This window comes from Solea solea, chromosome 8, assembly GCF_958295425.1.
Source record: "Solea solea chromosome 8, fSolSol10.1, whole genome shotgun sequence".
NCBI classification, from domain to species: Eukaryota; Metazoa; Chordata; class Actinopteri; order Pleuronectiformes; family Soleidae; genus Solea; species Solea solea.
The window spans coordinates 29,439,196-29,466,695 of record NC_081141.1 but is presented as its reverse complement, the minus strand read 5'-3'; the positions used below and the strand labels follow the sequence as shown (position 1 = coordinate 29,466,695).

At 39.7% G+C, this 27,500-nt stretch overlaps 3 protein-coding genes and 1 long non-coding RNA gene across 6 annotated transcripts in view; 1 reads left to right on the top strand and 3 right to left on the bottom strand.

Annotated features, from left to right (window-relative positions):
* Positions 1-2,623, bottom strand: part of mrpl1 (mitochondrial ribosomal protein L1) — a 4,427-nt gene extending 1,804 nt beyond the window's left edge. The window contains exons 1-5 of one of the 2 annotated variants that reach the window (XM_058636000.1): positions 2,291-2,623; positions 1,850-1,991; positions 1,174-1,279; positions 472-757; positions 45-128 (exon numbers count right to left, since the gene is read on the bottom strand). In XM_058636000.1, coding sequence (XP_058491983.1) covers positions 45-128; positions 472-757; positions 1,174-1,279; positions 1,850-1,880 — 507 coding nt within the window. In that variant the 5' untranslated portion in view covers positions 1,881-1,991; positions 2,291-2,623. Of the gene's footprint in view, positions 1-44; positions 129-471; positions 758-1,173; positions 1,280-1,849; positions 2,245-2,290 lie in introns of those variants that run through there. The other variant, XM_058635999.1, reaches the window with a different exon arrangement.
* On the top strand, positions 2,349-13,780 carry cnot6l (CCR4-NOT transcription complex, subunit 6-like). The gene is made up of 12 exons (XM_058635998.1): positions 2,349-2,460; positions 4,725-4,846; positions 5,684-5,870; positions 6,264-6,349; positions 6,540-6,629; positions 6,900-6,968; positions 7,276-7,433; positions 7,534-7,688; positions 8,409-8,560; positions 9,025-9,252; positions 9,340-9,542; positions 11,011-13,780. The coding sequence occupies exons 2-12, from the start codon at positions 4,735-4,737 to the stop codon at positions 11,230-11,232; spliced, it is 1,662 nt and encodes a 553-aa protein (XP_058491981.1). The 5' UTR covers positions 2,349-2,460; positions 4,725-4,734; the 3' UTR covers positions 11,233-13,780.
* Positions 13,781-14,496: 716 nt separating this feature from the next.
* On the bottom strand, positions 14,497-21,684 carry LOC131463522 (uncharacterized). 2 transcript variants are annotated; one of them, XR_009241054.1, is made up of 4 exons: positions 21,475-21,684; positions 15,552-15,669; positions 15,150-15,257; positions 14,497-14,741 (listed from the first exon to the last, which is right to left on the bottom strand). It is a non-coding gene; the product is annotated as an uncharacterized LOC131463522 (long non-coding RNA). The 2 variants fall into 2 exon arrangements; XR_009241053.1 differs by lacking the exon at positions 21,475-21,684 and adding an exon at positions 16,347-17,897 and having other exon boundaries at positions 14,498-14,741.
* Positions 21,685-22,086: 402 nt separating this feature from the next.
* The window catches only part of eeig1a (estrogen-induced osteoclastogenesis regulator 1a), a 14,000-nt gene continuing 8,586 nt past the window's right edge, over positions 22,087-27,500 (bottom strand). Inside the window, exons 3-11 of the mRNA XM_058636877.1 lie at positions 27,291-27,320; positions 26,251-26,367; positions 26,114-26,160; positions 25,618-25,763; positions 24,963-25,079; positions 24,295-24,484; positions 24,081-24,202; positions 23,888-23,957; positions 22,087-23,754 (exon numbers count right to left, since the gene is read on the bottom strand). Coding sequence (XP_058492860.1) covers positions 23,709-23,754; positions 23,888-23,957; positions 24,081-24,202; positions 24,295-24,484; positions 24,963-25,079; positions 25,618-25,763; positions 26,114-26,160; positions 26,251-26,367; positions 27,291-27,320 — 885 coding nt within the window. The 3' untranslated portion in view covers positions 22,087-23,708. The remainder of the gene's footprint in view (positions 23,755-23,887; positions 23,958-24,080; positions 24,203-24,294; positions 24,485-24,962; positions 25,080-25,617; positions 25,764-26,113; positions 26,161-26,250; positions 26,368-27,290; positions 27,321-27,500) is intronic.

Below are 27,500 nucleotides of genomic sequence, written 5' to 3'. Positions count from 1 at the left end.
CAGTCGACGGGGAAATGAAGATTCATGAGAGTTTGTTTCTTTACCTCAGTGAAGAGCACAACTCTGCTCGTCTCTGTGCTGAAGGGGAACGGTAAAAGAATGGTGCTGGTGAACTGCTCCACTCTTTTCTGTGAGACACACAAACATTATATTAGTGGAAAATGTTGTGATTCTTATTCTCAAAGATTCTAAATGGATTCAAAACTCAGCAGTTTTTTCCTTTTTAAAAGACGTGCAGCGTTACAGCGCAGTAAAAACACTGGGGCTTTGTGATCTCAGAGCAGCTGCTGTTTGACTGTTATTGACTGTTATTGACTGTTAGTGACTGTTAGTGACTGTTAGTGATATAAATGTAATTATGTTTGTGTGATTTACACCAAGCCAGTGTCACTCTTGTATTTAAAGGGTATTAACGAGTACGTTGATGCTTTCAGGTCCCAGGAGTCAGGACTCACTGAAAACCAGCGTTACCTTTTTCTCCAGCTTCATGTTGAGCTTCAGGTCGATGTACACGGGCTGCGTGGGAGGAGTGAAGTCCAGAACCTGGAAGTTCTTCAGCAGGTCGATGGCGTCCGCTGCGTCGTACGTGGTCCTGGGGTAAAACCTACGGACGTAAACGTCGTCCACAGGCGCCCACGCCGTCTTTCCATACGGTTTATGTCTCTGACTGTCGTCCATGACAACCTTCTCTTTCTTCACCTTCTTCTCTTTGGTCTTCTCTTCCTCCTCTTTTTTCTTGTCTTTCTTTTGGAAAGTCCTGACAAATGAGAACATTTCTCTTAATAAACACACACACACACGGACACTTAAGTTTATAAGAAGCTTCAACAGGTGATCGTTCACGAGGCTTCCTCCGTCATCGGGTCAAATTATATTCATCCAGTCACCGACGTCACACAAACAACACACTAACTTTAATGTAGATATATGCATATATATATATATATATATATACATACATATATGTATGTATATATATATATAAAGATGTTGTACTTTGTTCTGAGACACACTGACATTTATAAAACCTTTCATCTCTGAGGAATGAGACACGCCCATTAACGTGACTGAAATACTAAGTTTAAATAGAATAGTTTTGGTCAGAGAGGATAGATGACGTGAAGTGAACATGAATTCATTTAATGAGATCAGGTTCAAAGTGAGTGACGTCACCTGGCAACTGCAAACGTCCTGACAGGGAGATTCCTGTGTGTGTGTGGGACGTTCATGAAGGACGGACCACCAGCACTGAGCAGCTGCCGCTGACATCCTGCTAAAACTGAGACACACGGAAATCACAGGAAGTGTGTGAACACCGTCTGAAGCAAGCTGCTTCAAAACACGAGTCAAATGATAATCTCATGTTTTTAATTGGGCATACACGTGACCCACCAAACATCACTTATATGAGCAAATAAAGACGTTTCATTGCTCGTTAGCGCCCACCGCAATGGGACAACGCGTAGCAGAGGTCGAAGAATCGGCTATTTTTCCCTGGCCGTTTACATTGATGCCGAATTCAACAGAAGACATGTGTGAATACGACATAAACATGAAATACTGTTTCCATTCATCATCTACCGCTTTGTCCTCCACCAATCTGGACAGTTCAGTCCTAAATATTGTTTTCCATGTGTAAATAAAATAAAGAGACAGAAAGAATCGTGCATGTTTATAATGTGTGTTAGTGTATGACATGAGCTAACAACAAGCTAACACACCGGTTAACCGTTAAACACTCAACCGAAATCACATTGTTCACATTATTCTCAAAAAACACGTAAACTCATGTTAATGTTAATAACGAGAAAATATGTTAATAACGAGAAAATAAGTTACACAAACTGACCTTTCCACACTGTCCGCGTGCAAGTTGCCATGTCTGGGAACAACTGTGGCCCGTGCGGCAACAGCGATACGTTCTGGAAGGTTCCGGACGAGAAAACCAAACCTCACTTTAAAAACGTATAATCTAAAGTTGAACTCTCTTTCTGGAAGAAAAAAAACTCGCATAAATATGAGATTGTATATATGAACAATAGTACTATCAGTTACACTATTCGGCAAGCGTTTCATGGAAATGTTTGACTTCCAATACTTGTCTGTAATCACCAGTTCTGTACTTAAAGAATAAAAATAACGAATAAATGAATGAAATAGGAATCAAAATGCATAATCACAATAGTGATAATACTAATTTACCTGACTTTAATAGCATTACATAAATTGCTAAATTAAAAATCTATCATAAATCTGTGAGATGCGGATGGATCAATAATAGAGGGAGCACCGTGCGCGCGTCTCGGGCACGAGCGGAAGTGTCGTTTGTTGTTCTTCTCTCTGTTTCCGAGACGTTCACGGTCTGAACGGCTTCACCAGCCACCGCTGCCGCCGCTGCATGTCGCGTCCAGACTTCCCCACTTTTCTCCGTCAATCCGCGTCTTCCGCCCCCGAATGAAGGTAACGTCACGCCTCACTCTCTCCTCTCTCTGTCGACACTTTACCGGAACTGACACGGCTCACGGTTGACTCTCAAATCCGCTTCCGCCTGTACCGACTCACTCAGCCACGCTGTGTCCGGCCAACGTGCGCCTCTGGGGCCGCGAGCGACCTAATCCAGCCCGGTGCTTGGAGCTCGGTTCACGTGTGTGTGTGTGTGTGTGGACTTTAAAGAGTGTGTGAATTTATAAATAACTGTAACACGAGTGTGAGTGTGTGTGTGGAGGATCAGCAGCGGGGGGTGCGTGTGTGTGACAGCTGCTGCCGGGTTGAAGTGCTCCTGGACCGGGACCGGGACCGGGACCGGGCCCGGGGCCGCTCCGAACGTCCTCAACGTGTTTGTCACTTTTGACATCACAGCTATGTTTGGCCACGCGCCGCTCAGCTGTTCCCGCAGCTGCTGTCACATGTTTATTACATTTATATAACAGCAACAGGAAAATAAGGAAATAACAACGTGGACGAACGAGGTTTCCATGGCAACAGATTGACTGTCATGACAATAATGAACTTTAATGAATGTTCATAAACTGTCAGTTAGTTAGAGCTGAAAATAACCTTCATTTACAACATTAATTCATCTGCTCATTGTTGTTTTAGGTTCATAAAATGTTGATTAAAGCTGGAAATGATGTTCTCAAATGTCAACATTTTATAATACATATCTATATTTTTGTTATGGAGCAAAAAACAGCAAATATTCACATTTTAAGAAGCTGAAAAAATGGAGAAATGGGTTTTAATTATTAATAATTATCAAAACAGTCAACAATTCATTTAGTAACCATTCATAATCAACTTAAAATCCATCATTCCAACCCTATTTTAACTTTATTATTATTATTTTTCTGACTAAAACCAACTATAAAGCTTATTATCTAATGATTTTTTTTAACTGTTGTATTTATTGATTGAGAACATCAAAGTAAAAGGACTGAAAAACAAACACTGAGTACAGATTGTGTTCAGGAAACATTTATAGTCTAAATATAATATATCTGTGTATGAAATAAAGTCTCATTTAATTTACTTGGATATGAAACTTTACATTGGAAACATTACAGAGAATAGGAAACAAACGTCACAACGTGTCCTTGTTTCTGGCAGATTTTACAGATTAAATTTAATGTTTATACAAGAAAATACAAAATCTTAACTTGAAAAAAAGAAAGAAACAATAACACTAAATAAACTAAAATAAATGAATACATTTTGTGTAGCTTTTTTCTTGCAGGATGAAGATAAAAGTTTCAATCACTCCTGTGTTACAGTGTGAATAACTATTGTTGTTATTACAGTAAAGTGTGAATGTGGATCATATTTCCACATCATCATCATCACTAATATCTTATCACTTCGTCCTTGAATGAAAACCTACGTCCACATTGACGTCAAACAGACAAAGATAAAGAGAGAAATAACAAATCTGTGACTTCTGTATCACAAACATTGTTTCAACATTATAATAATGCTATAAACCACCTGTGGCTACATAATAAAGTTTACACATTTTGTTTGTTAAAACCTTAGAAACTGATTTTCTCTTAATTAATTAATATTTTCTTGTTAAATCAAATACATCAGGACATCTTTGTTTTTTCCCCAAGAAAAGTTTCATAAAGATATTTTGTAATATGTCAGTGTCAAACATCTGTGTTTGTTGGAGGGAGTGGTCATTTTGACTTACAGTAGAATATGTTCAGGACAATATTTCATGTAAAAATGATATTTCAGTATAAATTCTAGCTTTAATAGACCAATATTGTGCCAGTGGGACATACTGTGATTTTACGGTTCAGTCCGTCTCGTTCTGCTCGTCATTAACACCACACTTACAAGTTACCTGTAAAAGAAATAAATGACGTGTGGACTTTGAAAACACAGGGTTTATAAGAAAGTAATAATGACGTAGTACAGCTGATTATTGCTTCTACTGGGATACAGCAAATCATTTATTCACTTATTACTGCATGATATTTTCTTTTATTCTATATTTAGCTCTTCTGAGGTTATTCCATGGCAACGTCAGTTAATCTTATTTTGACACATCTTGATTCATTTTTAAATGTAATCTCTGATTTGTTTCTTCAGTTAATCTCTAAACGTGCTCGCTTATTTGACCTCGACTCTCCCGATTCATGATGTTATAAAATAGTTGTTATTATAATAGATTGTCTTTTTTCTTCCATCTCAGTTTTTGTTGTTTGTGTGTTTGTTGTGTGCAGATATCCAGGTATGCCAAAGGAAAAATATGACCCTCCAGATCCTCGCAGATGTTACACCATCATGCCAGCAGAGGAGGTGGCCAGTGGGAAGAAGTGTCACTGGACTGAGCTCGAGATATCAGGTCACTGTCACTGTCACTGTCACTAACTCAATAACTAACTAATGTCTGTTCAAAGCTCAGTGTTAACCAGGATTATTATTCTAAAGTTTAAAGTCATTTTAAATTCAATCCGTTTCTACAGACTGCACCTTTAACTTACGTCATAAGACGAAAACTTTAATATTTAACACAGATTCAGTTTGGTTGTTGTAAATAATATAATAATAACAATAAAAGTGAAATTCTTCAGTAAAGGTTCTCAGAACTGTGCACGGCCACCGGCTGCATTCCATATCTGATCACATGACGCTCTGAAGGTTCTTTAATGGGTTTTTTTTTTCCTCTGAACTGCGTCACATGACGACTCAGTCCATGAATTCAGATATTGTGCTGATGTGAGAAGAAAAATCTAAAAATAGTTCGAATCTTTGTCAGTTTTAACTCTTTTTTATTATTGCTACATACATTTATCAGAGTGCAAAATCCAAATTTAAAGACAATGTCATTATTTGAGGAAGATAACATGGTAACGTTTTAATATTCAGAAAATAAAATAAAATGAATTTTGTTTGTTGACAAATCTGTCAAATCTTTATGATTTTTATAAAATCATTTCAGGAAAATAATCACCTGCACCACGTGTTTGGTTCATAAAATGTTGTAAAATATTGATCAGTGTTTGTCAAACCTAGAAATGATGTTTGAATGATTTCTTTGTTTTTATGGAGCAAAGAAACCCGAAAATATTCACATTTAAGAAGCTGAAAGATCACATTCATCGCAGTGCTCTTGTTACATCACATGGTGGCGCTCTAGTTCTCATTAGGTGTGTGTGTGTGTGTGTGTGTGTGACCTCAGGTCGCGTGAGGAGCCTGAGCAGCTCGTTATGGACGCTCACTCACCTGACAACGCTGCACATCAACGACAACAACCTGAGCCGCATCCCGCCGGACATCGCCAAGCTGCCCAACCTGGTCTACCTGAACCTGTCGTCCAATAAGCTGCGGAGTCTGCCCGCCGAACTGGGCAACATGGTCTCTCTCAGGTCAGGAAAACATGGCAGGAAATAAGTGGGCTTTAGACTGACGTTTGTAAACCACTCACTCTCCCACACCAAAGTCCATCCACCAGTGATGTTAACATCACACACACACACACACACAGGAGTTGTTGATCCACTGCTGCCTCCATCACTAAGTTCAAATGTCTTATTTTGTCAATTCGGCATTTAAAATCCTTAACTATGATTTAAATCAGTGACACAAAGTGACCACTCGAGGCAGCAGAGGACCAGCAGCTCCTGTGTCCCCGCAGCTAAGCACTCAGTGATTTTAGCTTGTGCTGTTGGTTGGAGTCATGAATCGACTAAATCGGACAATTGTACAATCAGCTGATTGTTGGAGAGAAAAATAACATGTTGACGTGTTTGTGTTTACAGGGAATTGCTTTTAAACAACAATCTATTGCGAGTCCTGCCTTATGAACTTGGGAGGCTGTTCCAGTTACAAACTCTGGGGCTTAAAGGTGAGTCTGTGACGTCAGGAAACACGAGTCCAGGTCCGGAATCTCAGGCTTCATCCGCCTGTCAAAGGAAGATTCACTAACAGATGGATGTTTGATTTGAATTCATTTAAAATGGAATGATGGAAATGAGAGTGTGACTTAAATCACATTCATGAATTCTCATGTATGTGTGTGTGCGTGTGTTGAGCAGGAAACCCTTTGTCCCAGGACATCCTAAACCTGTACCAGGAGCCCGACGGAACCAGGAAGCTTTTGAACTACATGCTTGACAATCTCGCAGGTAAACAAACACGTCTCTGCCAAATAATGAGCTATTCTATACATCTACCAACAGACTGACTGCCAAATAATGAGCTATTCTATACATCCACAAACAGACTGACTGCCAAATAATGAGCTATTCTATATGTCCACCAACAGACTGACTGCCAAATAATGAGCTATTCAATATGTCCACCAACAGACTGCCAGATGAAGAGCTGTAGCGCCCCCTGTTTAACATAAAGTTAAAGTTTACCCCTTTGCTCATGAGCTAATCTTTATTTTCCAGTTCATCCAGAGCAGCTGCCTCAAAGACCGTGGATCACTCTGAAAGAGCGAGACCAGATGATTGCCACAGGTAATCTGGATTATTTTAGTTCTGCTTTAATGCTGTACATCATCTCTTCTAAAGTAAATTAGTATTTTATACCACAAAGAAAATGAGCGGTGCAATAAATCAATATTATATCAATATTCTAATGTGAGATATTAGAGTCTTTGATTCTCGTGATGATGTCATTTCCTGCTTTGAAAAGGCTGATATTGAGAGATTTATGAACACTGAATTTTCCCCTTAATAGTGTAAGTTTATCCAGAGCAAAACAACAAAATGTATTTTCAAACCAAAGTCTGACTCCAGTTATTTTGACTATTTCCTCCTGCAGCCGTGTTCACAGTCATGTGTTACAACGTGCTGTGTGATAAGTACGCCACGCGGCAGCTCTACGGCTACTGTCCGTCCTGGGCTCTCAACTGGGAATATCGTAAGAAAGGCATCATGGAGGAAATCACCAGCTGTGACGCCGACATCATCAGCCTGCAGGTAAATGGAGAGGACCACCATCAAACTATAAAAAACACTCGCCAACACCTGAACTGACTCTTCTTCTTCTTCTTCTTCTTCTCCTCCCGTGTGTCTGCAGGAGGTCGAGACGGAACAATACTACACCTTGTTTCTAGAAACGCTAAAGGAGCGCGGCTACGACGGCTACTTCTGTCCAAAATCTCGTGCCAAACTGGTTTCTGAACAGGAGAGGAAACACGTGGACGGCTGCGCGGTGTTCTTCAAGACCGACAAGTGAGTTCAGACTCATCTGACCTGATGATTTATCTCACTGTTAGACAGACTTTGGTAAACCACTCACTCTCCCACACCAAAGCTCATAGAGAAAATCAGTGATTTTAACGTCTCACACACACACACAGGAGATGTTGATCCAGTGATGACTCCATCACTAAGTTCAAATGTCTTATTTTGTGAATTCGGCTTTTGAAATATTTAATTTAGACTTAACTCAGTGACACAGAGTGACCACACGAGGCAGCTAAAATCACTGATTTTCTCTATGGGGTTTGGTGTGGGAGAGTGAGTGACCAAGACCAAGACAAATCAGCTGAGACCAAGACTTAAAGGGACCAAGACAAAAACCAAGAACAGACCAAGTCTTTCAGGAGCCGAGACCTGAAAGTCTTGGGACCAAAAACTAAGACAAGACCAAGACTATGATGGACCAAAATGTTAGGGGCTGAGACCAAGACAAAAACCAAGAGGCCGAGCCCAAAACCAAGACTCTTAAGTGACTCTCTATGGACTTTGATGTGGGAGAGTGAGTGGTTTACAAACTTCAGTTTACACAAGGACAATTCTAACAGTGAGATAAAGACGTGAACATGTGACGTAGATATTTTTTAGGCAAGTCTTTTATTAAAGGTACGTCGGTCAACTTAAAAAAGTGATTTGTTTTTTTATTTAGTTTTTTGTAAAATTGTGTAAAAATCTATGTGCGTTTTCCTCCAGGTTCACTCTGGTGCAGAAACACACTGTGGAGTTTAACCAGGTGGCGATGGCCAACTCTGAGGGGTCAGAGGTCATGCTGAACAGAGTGATGACCAAAGACAACATAGGGGTGGCGGTCCTGCTCGAGGTCAACAAGGACACGTTCTCCGGTGGTGAGGCGGGCTAAAGTTTAGGCCTCCACTTATTCCTGCGTCAGTCTGTTTCATACAGCAGTTCATCTGTGAATTATTGTTTCATTGTTTATTAATCGTGTCAAGAATATTACGTTTGTCCACTGCCCAAAAATCAGTTTTCTATCAAACGCTTGTTTCAGTTCATCTGGGAAATATTCTTCGTATATGTAAATGAATCAGTTCCAAATGTAAAATAAAAGTACTAACTTTGATGTTGTATTACGTCAACATCTGCAGTAACATCTTTTTGCCACCAGGTGTCAGTGGAGGCTTTGATTAGAAAGTGTTGGATTTTTGATGTCATTATGTTTTGAATGAGCAGGTTAAACTTCTCATCTTTAGTAATCGTTTGACTTTCTAAAGCTTCATCTTATTTCACCGCATGTGCTGATGAAAACGTCTTTATTCTTGTGATAATCCAGATTATTTTTCTCCTCTGTCAGGGATGAAGCCTCCTCAGGAGCGACAGCTCGTCCTGGTGGCTAACGCTCACATGCACTGGGATCCCGAATATTCGGACGTGAAGCTGATCCAGACCATGATGTTCCTGTCGGAGCTGAAGAGCATCGCCGAGAGAGCGTCGGGCTCCGTGGCGACCGGCTCGCCGACCTCTGACCCTTCGTCCATCCCTATCGTCCTGTGTGCTGACCTCAACTCGCTGCCGGATTCTGGTAAAAAGAACTTTCCTGGTGTTTCACACTTTCACACTGGTGTTTTTCCTGTTCGATGGTGAACGTGTGAATGTCTGTGTCGTCCAGGTGTGGTCGAGTACCTGAGCGACGGCGGCGTCGCCGACAACCACAAGGACTTTAAGGAGCTGCGTTACAGCGACTGTCTGACCAACTTCAACTGCAACGGCAAAAACGGCAACTCTGACGGAAGCATCACACACAGCTTCCAGCTGAAGAGCGCCTACGACAGCAATCTGATGCCTTACACCAACTACACGTACGACTTCAAGGTAAAAACTCTCTCACTGTTATCTGCTGCAGACCTGGAAGCACAACGTTCACCCTCATTTAACGCCTCACTTGTTCTTTGCGCCGTGGTTTTTTGTTTGTGGGCGGGCCTTACAAAGCTGCCTGCTGATTGGTTACTGAATTTTGGAGCGACAGCTGAATGGACCAGAAGTAGTCCCGGGCTTGGAGTCGCTGTCCATCTGGAACTTGTTCCCCGTCAATTGTAAATATGTAACGTTAGTCAGATTATAAACGTTAGATATTTACAACTATTCCAAGGGTGTGACGACCCAGCGGGTACGACGGGGGGGGACGCAGAGCTTTGGTGGAGGGTTTGTGTTCCTCCACTGTGTCAATGTGATGACACAATGTCATTTACATACTTCAAACTAAACTTTTTAAATGTCATTTTGTCCTTTCCATGTATATATATATACACACATAGAGAGAGAGATCATTTTTAGTGTTTTTCACTAATTAATCCAGGTCTCATGTGACAAATATGGATAAAATATCGATATAAAACTGAAGCCGGGGTTTTTTGTGATCGTTGGGACTGATAAAACGTTAATAATCACAATAAGACACGTGCTTGTGTGTGTGGGCGGAGCTCAGGTCAGAGTCTCCATGTTTTTAACCGCTGCATTCATTAATCACACACAGGGAAATTAATGTGTGAAAATAAAGTTCACACTTGTCGCTGCTGACGCTTGTGTTGGGTGATGACTCATCGATAAAACGATGGATGGTGGATGTTTGCTCACATGTTGACTCATTTCTCTGCCTTTAATCTCTGTTGCCATTAACGTTTCCTCGCTGATGTGCTGATGTGCGGTGACGGTGTGAACACCTACAGAGTGTGTGATAACGCGTCTCTGAGACAGAGGAACGCTTGCACGACATCATGTTGTCTTTGATTCCTGAGCTGAGGTGGTGACAGTAGCGTTTCTGTAGGAACGTCTCTTTCGGTTCACATTGTGTTTAAAAGGTTATGGAATTATTGATCGATAACTGCAAATATACGTGGGTTGATATGTGCCATTATTATTATCATCATCGTCATCATAAGACTATGTACTGTAGTTTAGATGAATCAACACATTTAATGATAAGAAGTCGACAATATCTTAAGAATATGTTCATGTTCTTTATCTCACACACACACACACACACACACAGGAGCTGCTGATCCACCGCTGCCTCCATCACTAAGTTCAAATGTCGGATTTTGTCACTTCGGCTTTTAAAATCCTTCATTCAGATTGACCTCAGTGACACAAAGTGACCACACGAGGCAGCAGAGGACCAGCAGCTAAAATCACTGATTTTCTGAGTGAAAACTAAAACCAGATTTTAGCCACTTAACAAAAGACAAAGCCAATAAAATCAAAATAAAGTCTATGATATATCTGAAAACTTGGACCATGCTCCGCCCTAAATTGCCGTCACATGACATGTTTGTATCCCCAGGGTGTGATCGACTACATCTTCTTCTCTAAGACCCACATGAGCGTGCTGGGTCTGCTGGGACCTCTGGACAGCCAGTGGCTCGTGGACAACAACATCACGGGCTGCCCGCACCCCCACATCCCCTCGGACCACTTCTCCCTGCTGGCCCAGCTGGAGCTCCACCCACCCCTGCCCCACCCTCTCAACCCCCTCAACGGGCTGCACCTGCCCGTCAACAGGTAGTGCAGCCTGACGGAGCCCCGCCCACTGTCCCTCCTCCTGACCCTACCTTTTAAACACTGCCCCCCCCCCCCAGGTTTATACAGGACCGTGTACAGTTCACTCAGAAACCATCCGAACCCTTCCAGCTCTACGACACCGACCAATAGGAGTGAAGTGTTGGCCCTGTTTGTTTTTGCACACTGTAAATGTTTTATTCTATTTTTCCCTTTGAGAAATTCTTGATACCAAATGTTGGGTTTGGGATGAAGCTGCTTTTTGTTCTTCTTTTTTTTCATGATCACGGCCGACTGTTGCTATGACGACAAACCTTTTTAACATAAATCTGCTCCACAGGTGTCAGCTGATGTGAGTAAATCTTTTTAGAGTTAAAAAAACAAAAAACACTACATAATCCACTACAATTAAGGGCTGCAGCTCACCATTGTTTTCATAATCGATGAATAGAGTCAAACAATGTTGATCAGTGTTTGTCAGACGCTGAAATGAGTGATTTTGAATGATTTCTTTGTTTTATGGAGCAAAGAAACCAGAAAATATTCACATTTAAGAAGCTGAAGAATCACACAAACTGGTTTGAATTATTAATAAAAATACTCAAACAATAAATCGACTATCAAAATAGTTGACAATGAATTTAGTAATCAATTAATAATCAATGAATGGAATAATGGTTGCAGCCCGACTACAAGGATGAGAAAAGGTACAGGTTTTAAATTTAGATCAGATTATTATTATTATTATTATTATTATTATTATTATTAAAAAAAGTTTTTATTATTATTGATAATAATAATAATAATAATAATAGTAATAATTCTAAAGTTTTTAAATTTAAAAGTTCTCACTGGTGTGGCGTCATAGTTAACACTGAGCTTTGAAATGATAACATGAATTCATCTCATGACAACATGAATGCACTGTTCAGAGGAGGCTTTCAGATCAAATGACCGGGGACAATAAATCACACCGTCCCATATAATCCACACGTCCGTTATACATTTACATATCACAGCAGCAGCATTTTAGCTGAGTCACGTGTGTGAGCGGTGAAGAATATTTGTGACACAGATGGAGAATGATGTGTTTGAAATGACTCAATGACACAAATGTGTTGTTAACCACGAAATAGTTTAAATAAAGTCTAAAAGGATGGAATGGAGTTTGTGCTGTCCCTAGAAAATATGAATGATCAAATTTGTTCCTAATTGTTTGGCCTCATGTCGTTGGCCAACGCAAACGTGCAGGTGAATAAAGAAATGAGCGCTTTGTTGTGGTGATGTTCTGAAAGTCTCCTCCTCACAGTCCAGCGTGGACACGTTCACTTCTCTGCTGGATTACGGGTCTCGTACGTTCTCACTGATCATGATCAATAATCGGACGTGAGTTTTTTGCAGTGTGTCGACGGCTGCAGCCAAATCTGCCCCAATGCTGTTTAAAGAGCTTTTAAAGGGATAGTTCAGGATGTTTGGGGTGTGTGGTTGTATCAGGTACTTTCATGGTGAGTGTGAGCTCTTTTCCTTGTGCAAGTTTGTAATCCACTCACTCTCCCACACCAAACCCCATAGAGAAAATCAGTGATGTTATCACACACACTCACTAAGTTCAAATGTCTTATTTTAGTGAATTCAGCATTTGAAATATTTCATTTAGACTTAACTCAGTGGCACAAAGTGACCACACGAGGCAGCAGAGGAGCAGCTGTGTCCCCGCCAGCTAAAATCACTGATTTTCTCTATGGACTTTGGTGAGATGTGAACATGTTCTTAAGATATCGTAGACTTAATTAACTAGTCCTTTGTTAAGTGGTTAAATCTATTCATTTTGAGCTCGGAGCACAACCACACATCAGAAAACCTGAACTATCCCTTTAACAAATTAAATATAATGCATATAATGGCAATAATGCAACCCTAGTTGACTAATAATAAGCTTTATATTCTTTTTTTCTTTGAAAATCTGCAGTCTTTACAGAGTATAGTCCTGTTTGCCTTCAACTGAGTGGCCAAAGACCCCCCCCCCCCCCCATAAATGACCTGTGTGGTGATGAGATTATATTTATTTATCGTGCCAGACAAAGAAGAAAAGCAAACACTTCCTGAGAAGAATCAGCTCATGGTTCATAAGCAGGAGCTGAATGTATTCACAGAGGCTCACACATCAGATTCCTGTGGACTCGCTACTTTGTATCTGTGTCAGATGATTAGACGTAATAGCCCTTTATGTACGTTGCGTTGTAACTCAGGGCTGTGCTATGCATCGAGCAAAAACTACAAGACTCCCGGAGTCGCAGTGTACGAGCAGAACCACACAGGACAAATCCTTCGTAAGCACAGGGGATGTACGTACACACACACACACACACACACACACTCTGTTCATGCTGCAGTTGTAGTTCAATTCCCATGTCTTTGTGCATTTTTGATAAAACTACTGCCGCACTTTTGCTCCATTTCCCAAAAACATCTTTGGGAAGTTCAAAAATTCTCGAGTCGACAGAAAGTTTGAAAAAAAAAAATGTTGAAAATAAATTTGTTTCAGAAAAACTGGATTTTTTTTTAAATTGTCATTATCATTGTGTGTGTGTGTGTGTGTGTGGGTGTTTATTCTATTTTATTTGAGGAAAAGTTCAACGAGCAGAGAAAGAGATGAGTTTTTACCATCATTTCTTTTTCAGACCAGGTTCAGGAAAACGGCAAGTTATGGAATAAAAGACAAAGAACGGGGAAAAACAAGGAATAAATGTGCAATATCAATGGGAATAAAAGTTTAAAATACAAAAAAACTACCAAAAATCTTTCTTAATAACTTCATCTGCACAAATGATTCCTTTCCTTTTAAATAACTTAAATAATATAGTTTTGAAGAGAAGTAAAATGTCTGTGTATGCAGACGACAGCTTTCTCTTTCATAAACTTTCGGAATTATAAAAATCAAAGGTCAAACATATTCAAAGGTCACAGTTACAGCGACACCTACATGATGTATTATCTTCAGTATAAATTCACAAGGTTTGCTTTTTTCAGTCTTAATAAATAAATAAATAAATGGTAATAAATAAGAACCAGAATCAGAGGCAGATCTTCTTGGTGTTAATTGTTGGTTCATAAACAATAATCCAGTCTAAAATGACTGGACAATCAGATTAAATGAGTATTTATTATATTTATTTATTAGGATTTTTGGATTGTATGAGATTTGATCCAGTGATTTTGACCAGTGTCGTGTCAGCTCATCGCTAGTTTTCAGATTAGACGGCAATAATTGTCAGAAACACAACTTGTTTGACTTCTTTTATTTGTTATATTGTGTAAAACAATACAGAAATAAGGTTTTTAAAAAAACATCTTCAGAGTGGAATCTGTGATACATACAACATGGTAACATTTTACATTAGATTTATTTTCCAATAGAAAAATCAATAGAAAGATTCATAGAATGAAGAACTATGAAGTAGAATGATTATTTCATAGTTTGACAACTGCGCCAGAGCGAGCGAGGCTTCATGAGTCCTGAGATTAAAAACAGAAGAAAACAATCGATTATTATTATTATTATTGTTATTTACAATGGAGTGAAAAGTAAAAAACACATACAGTAGAAAATGTCAGTATTATACAGTATTTTTATACAGGACAAGTTATTTTTTGGATCACAGGGAAATCTCTTTATCGGAAACAAATCGCTTTATTGATTTATTCATGATTTTTGATCAGAATCTGATCATGAAAGCGTTTCAAAAATGTCTAAACTTGGCTGCAAAAACACATGAATGACGACCAGCACACAGAAAACTCATGTTTAGTTTATAGTATAGTTTATATTTATATTTATAGTTTTAATTCCTATTCACTTTTTACTTAATTCATATTTTAGCCTGTTTATATAACTTTTCTACAACTTGTTTGTCATTTATTTACCTGTTTATGACGCAGGCAGATCATTACTCCCGCAGCTCAGAGAGAAGCCCGTTGACCCATGGTGCGTTTGGATCCACACACACAGTGTGGTTCCTCTTCGTGGTGATTCTGTGGGAAAACAGAATAAACTTCTGTGACATCTGTTACTACGTCAAAGAAGAGGACATCATGGACAGAGCAAACCCCTGTCCATGATGTCCTCTTCTGTTAGGACACAGATGGAGGCACAAGGTCCGCTGTGGCCGAAATACGATGATGATGAAGAAGAAGAAGAAGAAGAAGCAGCAGCATCTGTGGCTACAAGATCAGCGACTCTGATAACCCATCCACTAGTCACTTAAATAAAGACACAAAAACATCATTTACGACTTGTTGTTGTTCTTCACACACAGAGTGACTCACATGATCTCAGTGCGACGACACTGTCCTGACACACGAATCACCTCCATTTTAAAGATGGCCCACGTCGGGATGCGCTGAGACCTGGTGTGAATGCAGCGACAACTGTGTCGAGGCATAGCTGGAGAATAAACAACTATACATTAGTACAATGTCTCTATACAGAGGATACATTTAGTTTTCTTTAGCTTCACAAGCGATTCAAAATATTTTTTTTCCAGTTTGATGAATTAAATTTTTTTATTTTTTTATTAACAATAACACAAATTATAAAACATTGTTTTCCAGTTTGGAGACAAGTCAACTTTCTCTCTATGCAGACGACACCTTTCTTTTTTAATAACATTATCTGCACAAATTATACATTTTCTTTTTAAATAATTTTAACAATAATATGAAAATATCATTTTTCCAGTTTGAAGAGAAGTTTTAGTAAATTTCTCTGTCTCTCTCTTTCATTAACAAACTATAAAAAATACTGTTTTCCTAGTTTGATGTTGAGTCATTTCCTTTTTATTAACTTTATCTACAAAAATTACAAACATGTTGTTGTTTCCAGTTGGAGGATAAGTCAAATGTGTCTGTATTTCTTTTTTAACAACTTCATCTTTTTAAATAACTGAAATAATCTGAAAATATAGTTTTTCCAGTTTGAAGAGAAGTAGATTTTCTTTATATGCAGACGACACCTTTCTTTTTCATGAACTTCAGCTTCACAAACTATACAAATACTAAACACTCAAAAGGTGGTAAAAATGTCAGTAATGTTTTAAAAACAACAGAATAAAGTGGTCTCACCGTGCAGCGTGGTCATGCAGCAGCAGAACGTCAGCAGCGCCACGAGCACCAGTGCTTTCACCATCGTGATCTTTCAGCACCAGTAAGTGATGAAGTGATGAAGTGATGAAGTGATGAAGCGAGAGTGAACGTCGTAGAGTCTGGCTTTATAAAGCTGCAAACAAGGAACTACGTGTCTATGTGTGTGTGTGTGTGTGTGTGTGTGTGTGTGTGTGTGTCTATGTGTGGGTGTGTGTGTGTGTTTCCTGACATGACAAAATTCAAAACCTGTGGCATCTTGATGTTTTCTGCTGAATGAGCCACATTTCCTTCCTTGTTGTTTTGAAAGATTTTGCCATATTTGCGCCGCGTGGGAGTTTGATGTGACAGATGGAGATAGATATGTAAATAAATACTTTATTGATCCCCATGGAGGGAAATTCTGACCAAGTTATTTACTGACATCAGCATTAACTCACACATTAGTGTGAAGTCAGGGCTTAAATGACAAAAAGCATCTCTATAATATTATTCACAAAATCTAACATGGGTGAAGTGGATTTTTTAATATTCTTGATAGCAGTTGATGTACATCCCACTTCCATTTTTTTGCATTTGTACATACAGTATAATATTGCTTGTTTTATATCATGTTGTAGTAATTTTTGTGTCAATAATTTAATGAATATTATTTTACAGCATTTTGTCACTGCCAGTGCAAGATCAATAAATTGATATTTTAAATTGTTTACATCTTTTAAATTACTTTTGAAAACCCCAGACTACGGATGAGACGATATACAATTTCTTTTTTTCAATAAAGATTTAAACTATGATGATTTTTCGTGCCCATGATAAACATGAATGTAGAAAAACGTTAATATTTCAAATGTCAGTTTGCATACATGTGCTGAAAATTGAAGAACGAAAAACAAAAACGATGTGAAATGTAGGGCTGCAGGTCAATTATTTTCGGTATTATTATGTTTGGTCCATAAATTGTTGAAAAATGTTGATCAAAAATGGAAATGATGATGTAAAATGATTCAGTTTTAATGATTTCTTGGTTTCATGGAGCAAAGAAACTAGAAAATATTCACATTTAAGGATGATGAAAAATCAGAAAACTGGTTTTAATAACTAAAAATATACTAAAATGCTGAACTGCAGTGTTCCCCAAGGCTCATCTCTCGCTCGTCTGTCTGTATCTATGTTTTTAAATGTTTTGCATTATTATGGTTCAGCACTTTGTTCAACTGTGTCATATTAAATGTATTTCATAAATAAATTAGAATGTAAAATTCAGTAATATAATAAATGTTGAAGGTATTTCCCCCTGGGATTAATAAAGTATTTCAGACTCATTTTAAACAGTGTGTAAACGACCACTGAAAGAACCACACGAGCGGAGAAGGTTGTACTTCTGTATTCTCCACATCCTTTCTGGTAAAGAATTAATTCATTTGACTGTGAGCCCTCTCTGATGAAAATAAGACGCGACTTCCTGTTTCCAAAAATACCAAAAACATTTGTATTTATATTTTAACATGTACAGTAAATAGTGAACTCTGCTCCAGGATAACCACACGGTGGTTTTGATGAGTCAAATGAGGACACTGACGGATGAAAGGGTGACGTTTTTTATGAATATTTAAATGAAATCAATATATTCATAGTTAATCTTTTTTAAAAAGGCAGACTTGGATACTGATCTTGGGAAGTTTAGAGAAAAATGTTTTTTTTTTTAGAGACACAGCAACATCTGTAAACATCTGCAAAATGTTTCATGTAGCAGTTTATAATTTAAAAAAGGACAGTTTAGGTTTTTTTGAGTTGCTTCAATAACAGGCAACTGCCCCTGTGAAAACCTGGCTACGAGCAGGGACCACACACACAACAGGAAACTGAAGTTTGTAAACCACTCACTCTCCCACACCAAACCCCATAGAGAAAATCGGTGATTTAAGCTGCTGGTCCTCTGCTGCCTCGTGTGGTCACTTTGTGTCACTGAGGTCAATCTGAATGTTGAATTTCAAACACTGAAGTGACAAAATAAGACCAAGATAAGATTTGAACTTGTGTGTGTGTGATGTTAAAATCACTGATTTTCTCTATGGACTTTAGTGTGGGAGAGTGAGTGGTTTATAAAGGGACGCAGAGTCTCAAGTGTATAGTGGACTTAAGCTGGTATAAACCACTCACTCTGCCACAAGTCCAACTGTAAACTAACCTAAAAAGAAAGATAAGAAACAGCTTGGAGCAAAATAGACAGTTGTAAAAAGAGTGGAACCTAAAATTGAGCCTTGGGGAACACCACAATTCAGTGTTTTGAGTATTTCCTTTATTAATTAAAAGAAGTTTTCTGATTTTTCAGCCTCTTAAATGTGAATATTTCCTGGCTTCTGTTAAAGAGATAAGCAATAAAAAAATTGTTGCTTTGCATTTCATCAGGAGGGCGCCTCCTATTGGCTGTTAAACTAAGCAGCTGCAGTGGACGTCCCTTCAGTAGAAACACCAGCTGTCTAAACTACAACAACAACAACAAAAAACTAAAAAAGATAAACAACTCGGAAAGAGTCAAAAAGAGTGGGACCTAAAACTGAGCTTTGTGGAACACCACAATTCAGCAGTATTTTTTTAGGTATTAAAACACGTTTGTGTGATTTTTCAGCTTCTTAAATGTGAATATCTTCTGATCTCTTTCTCCATTTTATGAACCAAACCACTAATCAATTACTGGAGAAAATATCCATTAGTTGCAGCCTTACAGACACAGACGTCTTCACATTTTCTGGATAAAACAGAATCTTAAGCTATTTATGGAGGTTTTTCATTGTTGCAAAAACAAAAGTAAAATAAAATAAGAGGATGAGTCTGAGCTTCAGACACTTCCTCCTCACACAGGGAAGCAGCGCTGGCTGCTGTTTGGAAAAGGAAAGGGAAAGGAAGGCGTGGTGGCGCAGTAGTTAGTAGTGGTTAGCACTGTTGCCTCACAGCAAGGCAGTGCTGGGTTTGATTCCTGGTCTGGGACCTTTCTGTGTGGAGTTTGCATGTCTGTGTGGGTTTCCCCCAAGCTCTCCAGTTTCCTTCCAGCATCAAAAAACACGTTAGACTGTTAGACACATGCGGTCAGGTTGGTCCCTTGTGGGACAGTCGCAGCAGCTCTGATCAACCCTCCATCTGACATCGAAATGTTGTTGTGCAATCGGTTGCATGATGACAATAAAGATGCCACACACAGAAGTTGTTGATCCACTGCTGCCTCCATCACTAAGTTCAAATGTCTTATTTTTGTTACTTCAGTGTTTGAAATCCAACATTCAGATTGACCTCAGTGACACAAAGTGACCACACGAGGCAGCAGAGGACCAGCAGCTCCTGTGTCCCTGCAGCTAAAATCACTGATTTTCTCTATGGGGTTTGGTGTGGGAGAGTGAGTGGTTTACAAACGTCAGTTTTCTGTTGGAAAAGTCTGATTCACAATGAGATAAAGATGTAAACATGCGACGTAGATAAATCGTAGACTTAATCTGACGTAGATTTAAAATCAATTTTTCTGTGGTCCCTGCTCGTAGCCAGGTTTTCACAGGGGCAGTTGCCTGTTATTGAAGCAACTCAAAAAAACCTGAACTGTCCCTTTTTAAATTATAAACTGCTACATGAAACATTTTGCAGATGTTTACAGATGTTGCTGTGTCTCTATAAAAAACATTTTTCTCTAAACTTCCCAAGATCAGTATCCAAGTCTGCCTTTTTAAAAAAGATTAACTATGAATATATTGATTTCATTTAAATATTCATAAAAAACGTCACCCTTTCATCCGTCAGTGTCCTCATTTGACTCATCAAAACCACCGTGTGGTTATCCTGGAGCAGAGTTCACTATTTACTGTAAATGTTAAAATATAAATACAAAGGTTTTTGGTTTTGGTTTTGGTTTTTTCCCTAATCAATTACTGGAGAAAACTTCCATTACATACAGACACAGACTTCTTCACGGTTTCTGGATAAAACAGAACCTTAAGATATTCATGGAGGTTTTTCCATTGTTGCTGAAACAAAAGTAAACACTTCCTCCTCACACAGGGGCACAGCGCTGGCTGCTGTTTGTGTGTGTGTGTGTGTGTGATGCCAGCATGAGAGGGTGAAACCAGTGTATCTGTGAGCCAACAGAGGAAACCACAGCGTTTCATGAGCACAGAACAACTGTCGTCTGCTCTTACAGTAGATCTGTGGTTTCCTTTTTTAATCAAATCAAAAACATACACTGGTCACTTTCATTCAATTATCTATTATTTCATGAAAAGTGGACTCGGAGGGTTAAAAGTTACATAACTAATGAATATTTTTAATAAATAAATATATTTCCAGTTAATCTTCTTTTAAAATAAGGGGGCGTGTGCCACAGGAGTTTTTGAGAATAAACTAATAAAAAAGTACACTGAAATTCATGCTTAATGATAAATGATGTCATTTAGTAAATTAATGTCATTATTGGATTAAAAGGATCATTCAGGTTCAAACCAAATTCAAAGTTGTCCTGGTCACTCTTCCGTTAAATCAATAAAAAATATATATTTCCAGTGAATCACTAAATAACCTGTAATAACCAGCAAATGGTTCATGATGAGATTTAGTACGTTTGTGTGGCCATGATTAAACAACATTAAAAAGGGGTGAGATTTAATCCTGCTGGATTAACATGGTTGTGTCAGAGTGTTAGATTCAGAATCTCTGTCACTCAGCGCCCTCTCCTGGTCAGGACGGAGAGAAACAGCCATTCAATCTTAATTAAAACCTTTAAAAATCTCTGCTCACACATTCATACAGTGCATCAAGAGACATTTGCTCCAGAATCTGCTAAAAGTTGCACATTTGAGTCAAATAAACGAGAAAAGTGGATTTTTCTGGAACAAACTGTGACTTTTATGTCTGACGTTAGCTCGCGGGCTAACATGCTAACAAACATCCGGGTGTTTTTAATGGAAGGAACCTAACACCGATGGTAGCACGCTAGCATCAGTAAATTAGCGCGAATAACGTCGGATTATTGCACTAAAATCTTAAACGTATGAAACAAATGTGTGTTTTATATCAGAAATAACGCGATAAACTACAGTTAAAAGTTTAATTAAGACGAAAAACTCACCTGTTTTTTTCATCTCGAACAACGAACATGGCGATGATTAGCTTCATTGATTTACGCAGTTGACGTAGATGAGATACGGTGACGTAGTTACGCTAATACTTTAGGTGAAATCAGGTAACTCAGTGAAAACAGCTGTGTGAATGAATGAGTGAGTGAATTTAAACCATGTGACACATTAATACATTCAACTGACTTTCATTAAAATGATCAGAATTAAAAAAAAAAATCATTTTTCTTAAATTAAATTTAACTTGAAAACAAAAATGTTTTCATAAAATAGCATTGTGGACAGCGCCCTCTACTGTTGAACCTAGAGAATTACACATATAGTTTCTCCCTAACCCGTAGAGCTGGTGGATATATGCCAAAAAATGGTGTGGGATTTTATTTAGTTTTAAATTCTATCAAAATGTACTTTATCTATTTATTGTTTGATTAGTTTATTAACTTTGCTCTTTTAAATATGAATAAGTTCATGTTCTATGAGGTCATCGTCACCTTCTGCCTCTGTTTAGATAAAGGGAGTCAAGTTTAACTGCGTCATATCAGGTCATAACAGATGTTTAATCCACAACACAGATTAAAAAAACAAACAAAACAAAAGACACAAAGTCAGATTAGATTTTTATTGTTTAGACGTCATTTCTGCTGAGAAACAAACAAAGATGGCACTAAGTAAATATTCTCTAATAAACGTATAGGTTATTATACTATAGCTTTGTTACAATAGAAGAATCTGTTAAATGCACTAAGAGAACATTTTAAAAAAAAGCTTCAGGAGGCGAGTGATGTTTGTGCATAGCTTATAAATCAACCTCCAGACTACAACAATTAAATTAATCCTTGAAAAGAATAAACTAAAATAAAATAGTGACAAACTCTGAATATACGGTTAGTGGTTCGTCCCCCGAATGTGACGAAAGCAAACAAAAACAACGTGATTTAAGAGAAAACTAACGACATGAAGACGAGGATGAAAAGAATGCAGTTTAACTGAGGTTTAAGAGATTAGGACTTTCATAATCCAAGAATCCATCGATTCTTTTCTTGATTAACGGATGAGTTGTTTGGTTCATAAAATGTCAGAAAACACTGATCAGTGTTTGTCAAACATGGAAATGATGTTCTCAAATGTTTTTGTTTTTGATTTCTTTGTTTTATGGAGCAAAGAAACCAGAAAATATTCACATTTAAGAAGCTGAAAAATCACACAAACTGGTTTTAATTCATGGAAAAAAGCGGTTAATCAATGATCAGCTATTGTGAAGAAGAGATTAATCATCAGTTAATCTGTTGGCAAACAGGAAATATCAGCTTTTTATCATTTTGATTCAGACGACACGAAAACGACGTGCTTGTGGAAAAAAGAGAGAGATTTCCACATTAATACAAGCAGAGAATTAAAAATAACACCAAAATAAAAGCTTCTGTGTGAAAATGAAGAATCTATCTTAAAACCAGGCGGCTGGTTGTGGATGTGAAACTGTTTGTGTCATTTCAAAAAACGTCTAATTTGAAGTAAACAGGATCCAAACTAACTGCTCCACCAGGGGGCAGCACAGAGAGCGACAAACCCAGAACAGGTACTCTGTCTTTTTTTCTTTTCTTTTTGGGTCAAACTTGTAGAGAAAAAAACTCTTCAACTAAGACTTGTGATAAATCGTCACAAAACAAACAAACAAACAAACAAACAGGAAATGAACCTTCTCTCGTCACCGTCACCAGCACTCACTCTCTCACTGTGCTTCAGGCTCATAAAAGAGAAGGAGAAAACTTCACAGGCACCGAGTGGTTTCTATGGCAACTCCCTGATCAACAGGGAACGGCTTCAAAATCAAGGAAACGACAAAAAAACAAAAGAGCGATCAGTGGTTTTTTAAAAACTCAGTGTTTTTGTGTCACAAACTCCATTTGAATCAAGTTTATATTAAAGGGATGGTTCACGTGTAGTTTTTCAAGTGTGGTTGTTTGGCGCCCCCTGCTGCTGAGAACCAGTCTGAGACACAGAGGCTCACTCTCAGTGAAACACATGAACACTCAGTTTAGACACTTTTCCACCAGGAAACGGACGTCTGTAAACCACACACACACACCCACACACCCACACACACACACGCACACATGCACACACACACACAAAGTGCAAACGGATGAGTTGTTTTTTTTTTTTTCTTCTTCCTGTCACAGCGTTCAGACCAGCTGACCACACACGTGTGACACTTCCCGCCCTTTCTTTAGTGGATCTCTATGACGACGGGCTCGTATCCACCTGCAGACACTCTGTAAACACACACACACACACACACACAGGGTCAGGGGGTGTGTGTGTGTCACCCGGTCAGTCACGAGTCCACAGACGCAGAGTTCACTGCACTTGTTCAGAGGAAGTGAAAGAAAAAGTGAAGTTTCTCACCTGTTTCCCAGTCTGATGCCGCTGAGAGACGTGCTCCCGTCTCTGCTCACAAACAGACGCAGGTTACTGTCTGAAACACACACACACACACACACACAGGCAGCAGCAGGTCAGCTGGTTGCGCCAACGCACGCGCACACACGCACGTGCGCGCACACACACACACACGTGCACAGACACCGCCCACTTTTACCTTCAGTGTGGTTGGTGTCTGCAAAGTTCTGGCTTTGGACGATTTTCTCCACGATGTCGTCGGCGTCCATGCGGGTGTCGTTGACCCAGGTCGGCTGATTCTCCACCGAGTCCTGTTTCCTCCTGAAACACCGACAAGAACCAGAGTGAGGAGGGAAGGACCAGGACCTGGACCTGGACCTGGACCAGAACCGTTCTCCTCTCTGTGTTTGTACCTGGACGGTCTGTTGGGGGGTAAGACGGGCCGCGGGGGTCGGAGCGGTCTCTCAGGACGTCCGGCGTCCTTGTCGCCCTCTGCTGGTGAGTCAGTGAAGCACAGGCCGGAGGTGCTGCTTCCTGTCGACGTGTTCCTGCGGTGAGTGAGGTCAGACAGGCTGGACGAGCAAGAGTGCTCGGTGCTGTAGCCTGAAGGAGACAAGGAGACATCGGAGGAGACGTCAGAGGAAACATCAGAGGAGATAGAGACGTCAGAGGAGACATCAGAGGAGACAGAAGAGAGGTGAGAGGAGACATCAGAGGAGACATCCGAGAAGGATAGAGACATCAGAGGAGACATCAGAGGAGACAGAGGAGATGTGAGGGGAAATGAAAGAGGTGATGGAGAGAAGTTCTTAAAGACGCAAACACTAGTGAATATTTTGTAAAAACTCTGGACAATGAGAGATTAAGATGTCCAAATAGTCCAATAACTACGTCTAAAATGATTGGACATTTTTGGAATGTTCTAGGACCTTGTCGGACCTTGTCGGACCTGGTCGGACCTGGTCGGACCTGGTCGGACCTGGTCGGACCTTGTCGGACCTTGTCGGACCTTGTCGGACCTGGTCGGACCTTGTCGGACCTTGTCGGACCTGTAACTTGTGTAAAAACAAAAGTGTTGAACCTGAGATCTTGCTTTGCTGGCTGGCGTAGCTGGAGTTTCGAGAGTGACCAGACTGGAAGACTTCTGCAGATCCAGACTGGTTCTGGTTGTGGTTCATCTCTGATTCATCGAGGAGACCTGAAGACAACAAAAGACAACAGTTCCACTATCTTTAGACCCAGAGACTTAAAGTCTGATGATTTCATTTTTCACTTTTCAATTCAAAGTGAACAAAATCATTGTCATGATAATCATTTTGATCCAGAAACTTCAAACCAGTTTATCACTTTTATGTCACATGACTGAGATCTGAACCTTTTGAATCGTGTAAACATCAGGTCACATGTGTTTAGTCATCGTTCTTCCTGGAAAATGATTTCCGTAAAAAAACATGTTTCTCCTCCCAGAGGCTGCAGTCTCAGTCTGAGACCCTGACTCTGACTCAGACCCTGACTCAGACCCTGACTCAGACCCTGACTCTGACTCAGACTCTGACCCTGACTCTGACTCAGACCCTGACTGAAGGTTTAAAATGTTTCTTTCTTTGTGACTTAGTTTCCTCTGAAATGATGATGTTCTCAGATGATTTCTTTGTTTTATGCAGCAAAGAAAATATTCACATTTAAGAAGCTGAAAAATGACAAAGTAGAAAATATTGTGTGTGTTTGTTGTTTACCTGAGCTGATGATGGAGGGGCGTGGCTTAGCGGATCGACCCAGTGAGACAGCAGGAGCAGGTTCCGCTGTCCCCTCCCCCTTACAGTCCAGCTGCAGGGTGTGTCCTCGTCCTGGGACAGAGATGGACTTTGCTGAGCTGGGAGCTCTGCAGAGACGACCACACACACACACACACACACACGCACACACGCGCACGCACACACACACACACACACACACACACACACACACACACACACACACAATAATATTATTGAATGGAGGAAAAAAAAACAGATGGAGCAACAAAAAATAACAAAAACACTGAAATTAACAAAAAAAGTTAGAAAATGTTACAAAATAATAATAAGAAAAGAAACATCTAAAGTATTTAAAGTAACAATATTTATGGAAACAAATGTTAGTTAAGTGAAAATATTTTTATTTCTTTTTTGAAAGAGAAATAAAGAAGAAAAACATCCGTGATCAGAGTGAACGACTGAGACAAATACTCACGTTTTAAAACAGGGATCTCCAGACAGCAGAGTCATCCAGATTATCACCTGAGAGAAAAGCAGCGTTCATCGTCGTTCATCGTCATAACAACGCGTGTTTAACCAGCTTCTTTACAAAACTCCACTGAACTCTCGTACCTTGAGGATGGAGTTGTCCTGGCGCGTGTTCTTGGTGTCGTAGCCCTCCAGGAGGCAGCAGCGAGCTGTGGAGCCAGAGCCGGCAAACTCCGCCATGTTGAGGTCAGTGAAGCCCAGCTGAGGAAGAGGAGGAGGAAGAGTCTTCACTGGTTTTTATTTCTGGCACATGTTCAGTTAAAGACGAGCAACAGCCGTTAATCCACGCTTCAACTTTCACTGACACACACACACACACACACACACACACACACACACACACACACACACACACACACACACACACACACAGTCTGATTTTGTAAATTCAGCTTTTGAAAGCTTTGTTCAGATTAACATCAGTGACAGAAAGTGACCACACGAGGCAGCAGAGGACCTTAAATCACTGATTTGAGCTGCTGGTGTGTGTGTGTGTGTGTGTGTGTGTGTGTGTGTTTACAGACTTCAGTTTCCTGTTCTCACAGTGAGATAGAGACGTGATCATGTGACATAGATACTGTAGATGTAGATTTTATTGAGCTTTTGTTCAGTGGATTTTTTTCCTTGCGTGTTTTCTTGGTGACATTTCCTGACCTCTGACCTCTGACCTCTGACCCACTGAGTGTGGTTTTCTGCACAGATAAGTTGACAGGACGTTTGTCTCTCTGGGTCTCTGCGTCTCCAGGGACACATTCACACTCTCCTTCCTGCAGGTTTCTCTTCCTTGAGCCGCGCTCGTGTTTTCATAGGTGTTTATTTAAGGAAACCAGCTCCCGAGGAGGGAAGCGAGGTAAATTTAGAGGAAAGGAAATCTAAAAAAAGGAGCCTGGGTGAAACGAGAGGAAACACTTCCTGTCGGAGAAACAGCGAGTCTTCACCTCAGAGGATCGTGACTCATCGCTCAGGACGTGTCAGCGTTCGCACGATGTTTCGCAGATTCTCGTCAGGAGAAACGCCAACATTTACCCAAGCTAAAGTGAAGCTCTTCATCGTCATCGTCATCAGTCACGCGTGATTATGAAAGTGAGAGGTGAAGTGGACGAGACGGAGACTCCGGCTCTTACCTTGGAGTAGGTTTTTCCTCCTTTGAGTTCCTGCAGAGAAAACAGGAAGAGAGCGATGAAGAAGCTGGTGATGAAGAAGCTGTGTCCACATTTACATGAGAGAGGTAATGAGGGAGCACGCTCTCAGACCTCTGCAGCACAGATCCAGATGTTTTATTTTATAGAACTTTAGAACCTGATGGTGTTTTTACTTCCTGCTCTGACGACGTT

What these genes read in the sequence shown, in the direction of transcription:
- cnot6l (XM_058635998.1), top strand. Translation starts at nt 4,735, where the DNA reads ATGCCAAAGGAAAAATATGACCCTCCAGATCCTCGCAGATGTTACACC. An exon ending in ACAAACTCTGGGGCTTAAAG is followed by an intron (nt 6,350 to 6,539) that starts GTGAGTCTGTGA and finishes TGTGTTGAGCAG; the next exon opens with GAAACCCTTTGTCCCAGGAC. An exon ending in CATGCTTGACAATCTCGCAG is followed by an intron (nt 6,630 to 6,899) that starts GTAAACAAACAC and finishes TTTATTTTCCAG; the next exon opens with TTCATCCAGAGCAGCTGCCT.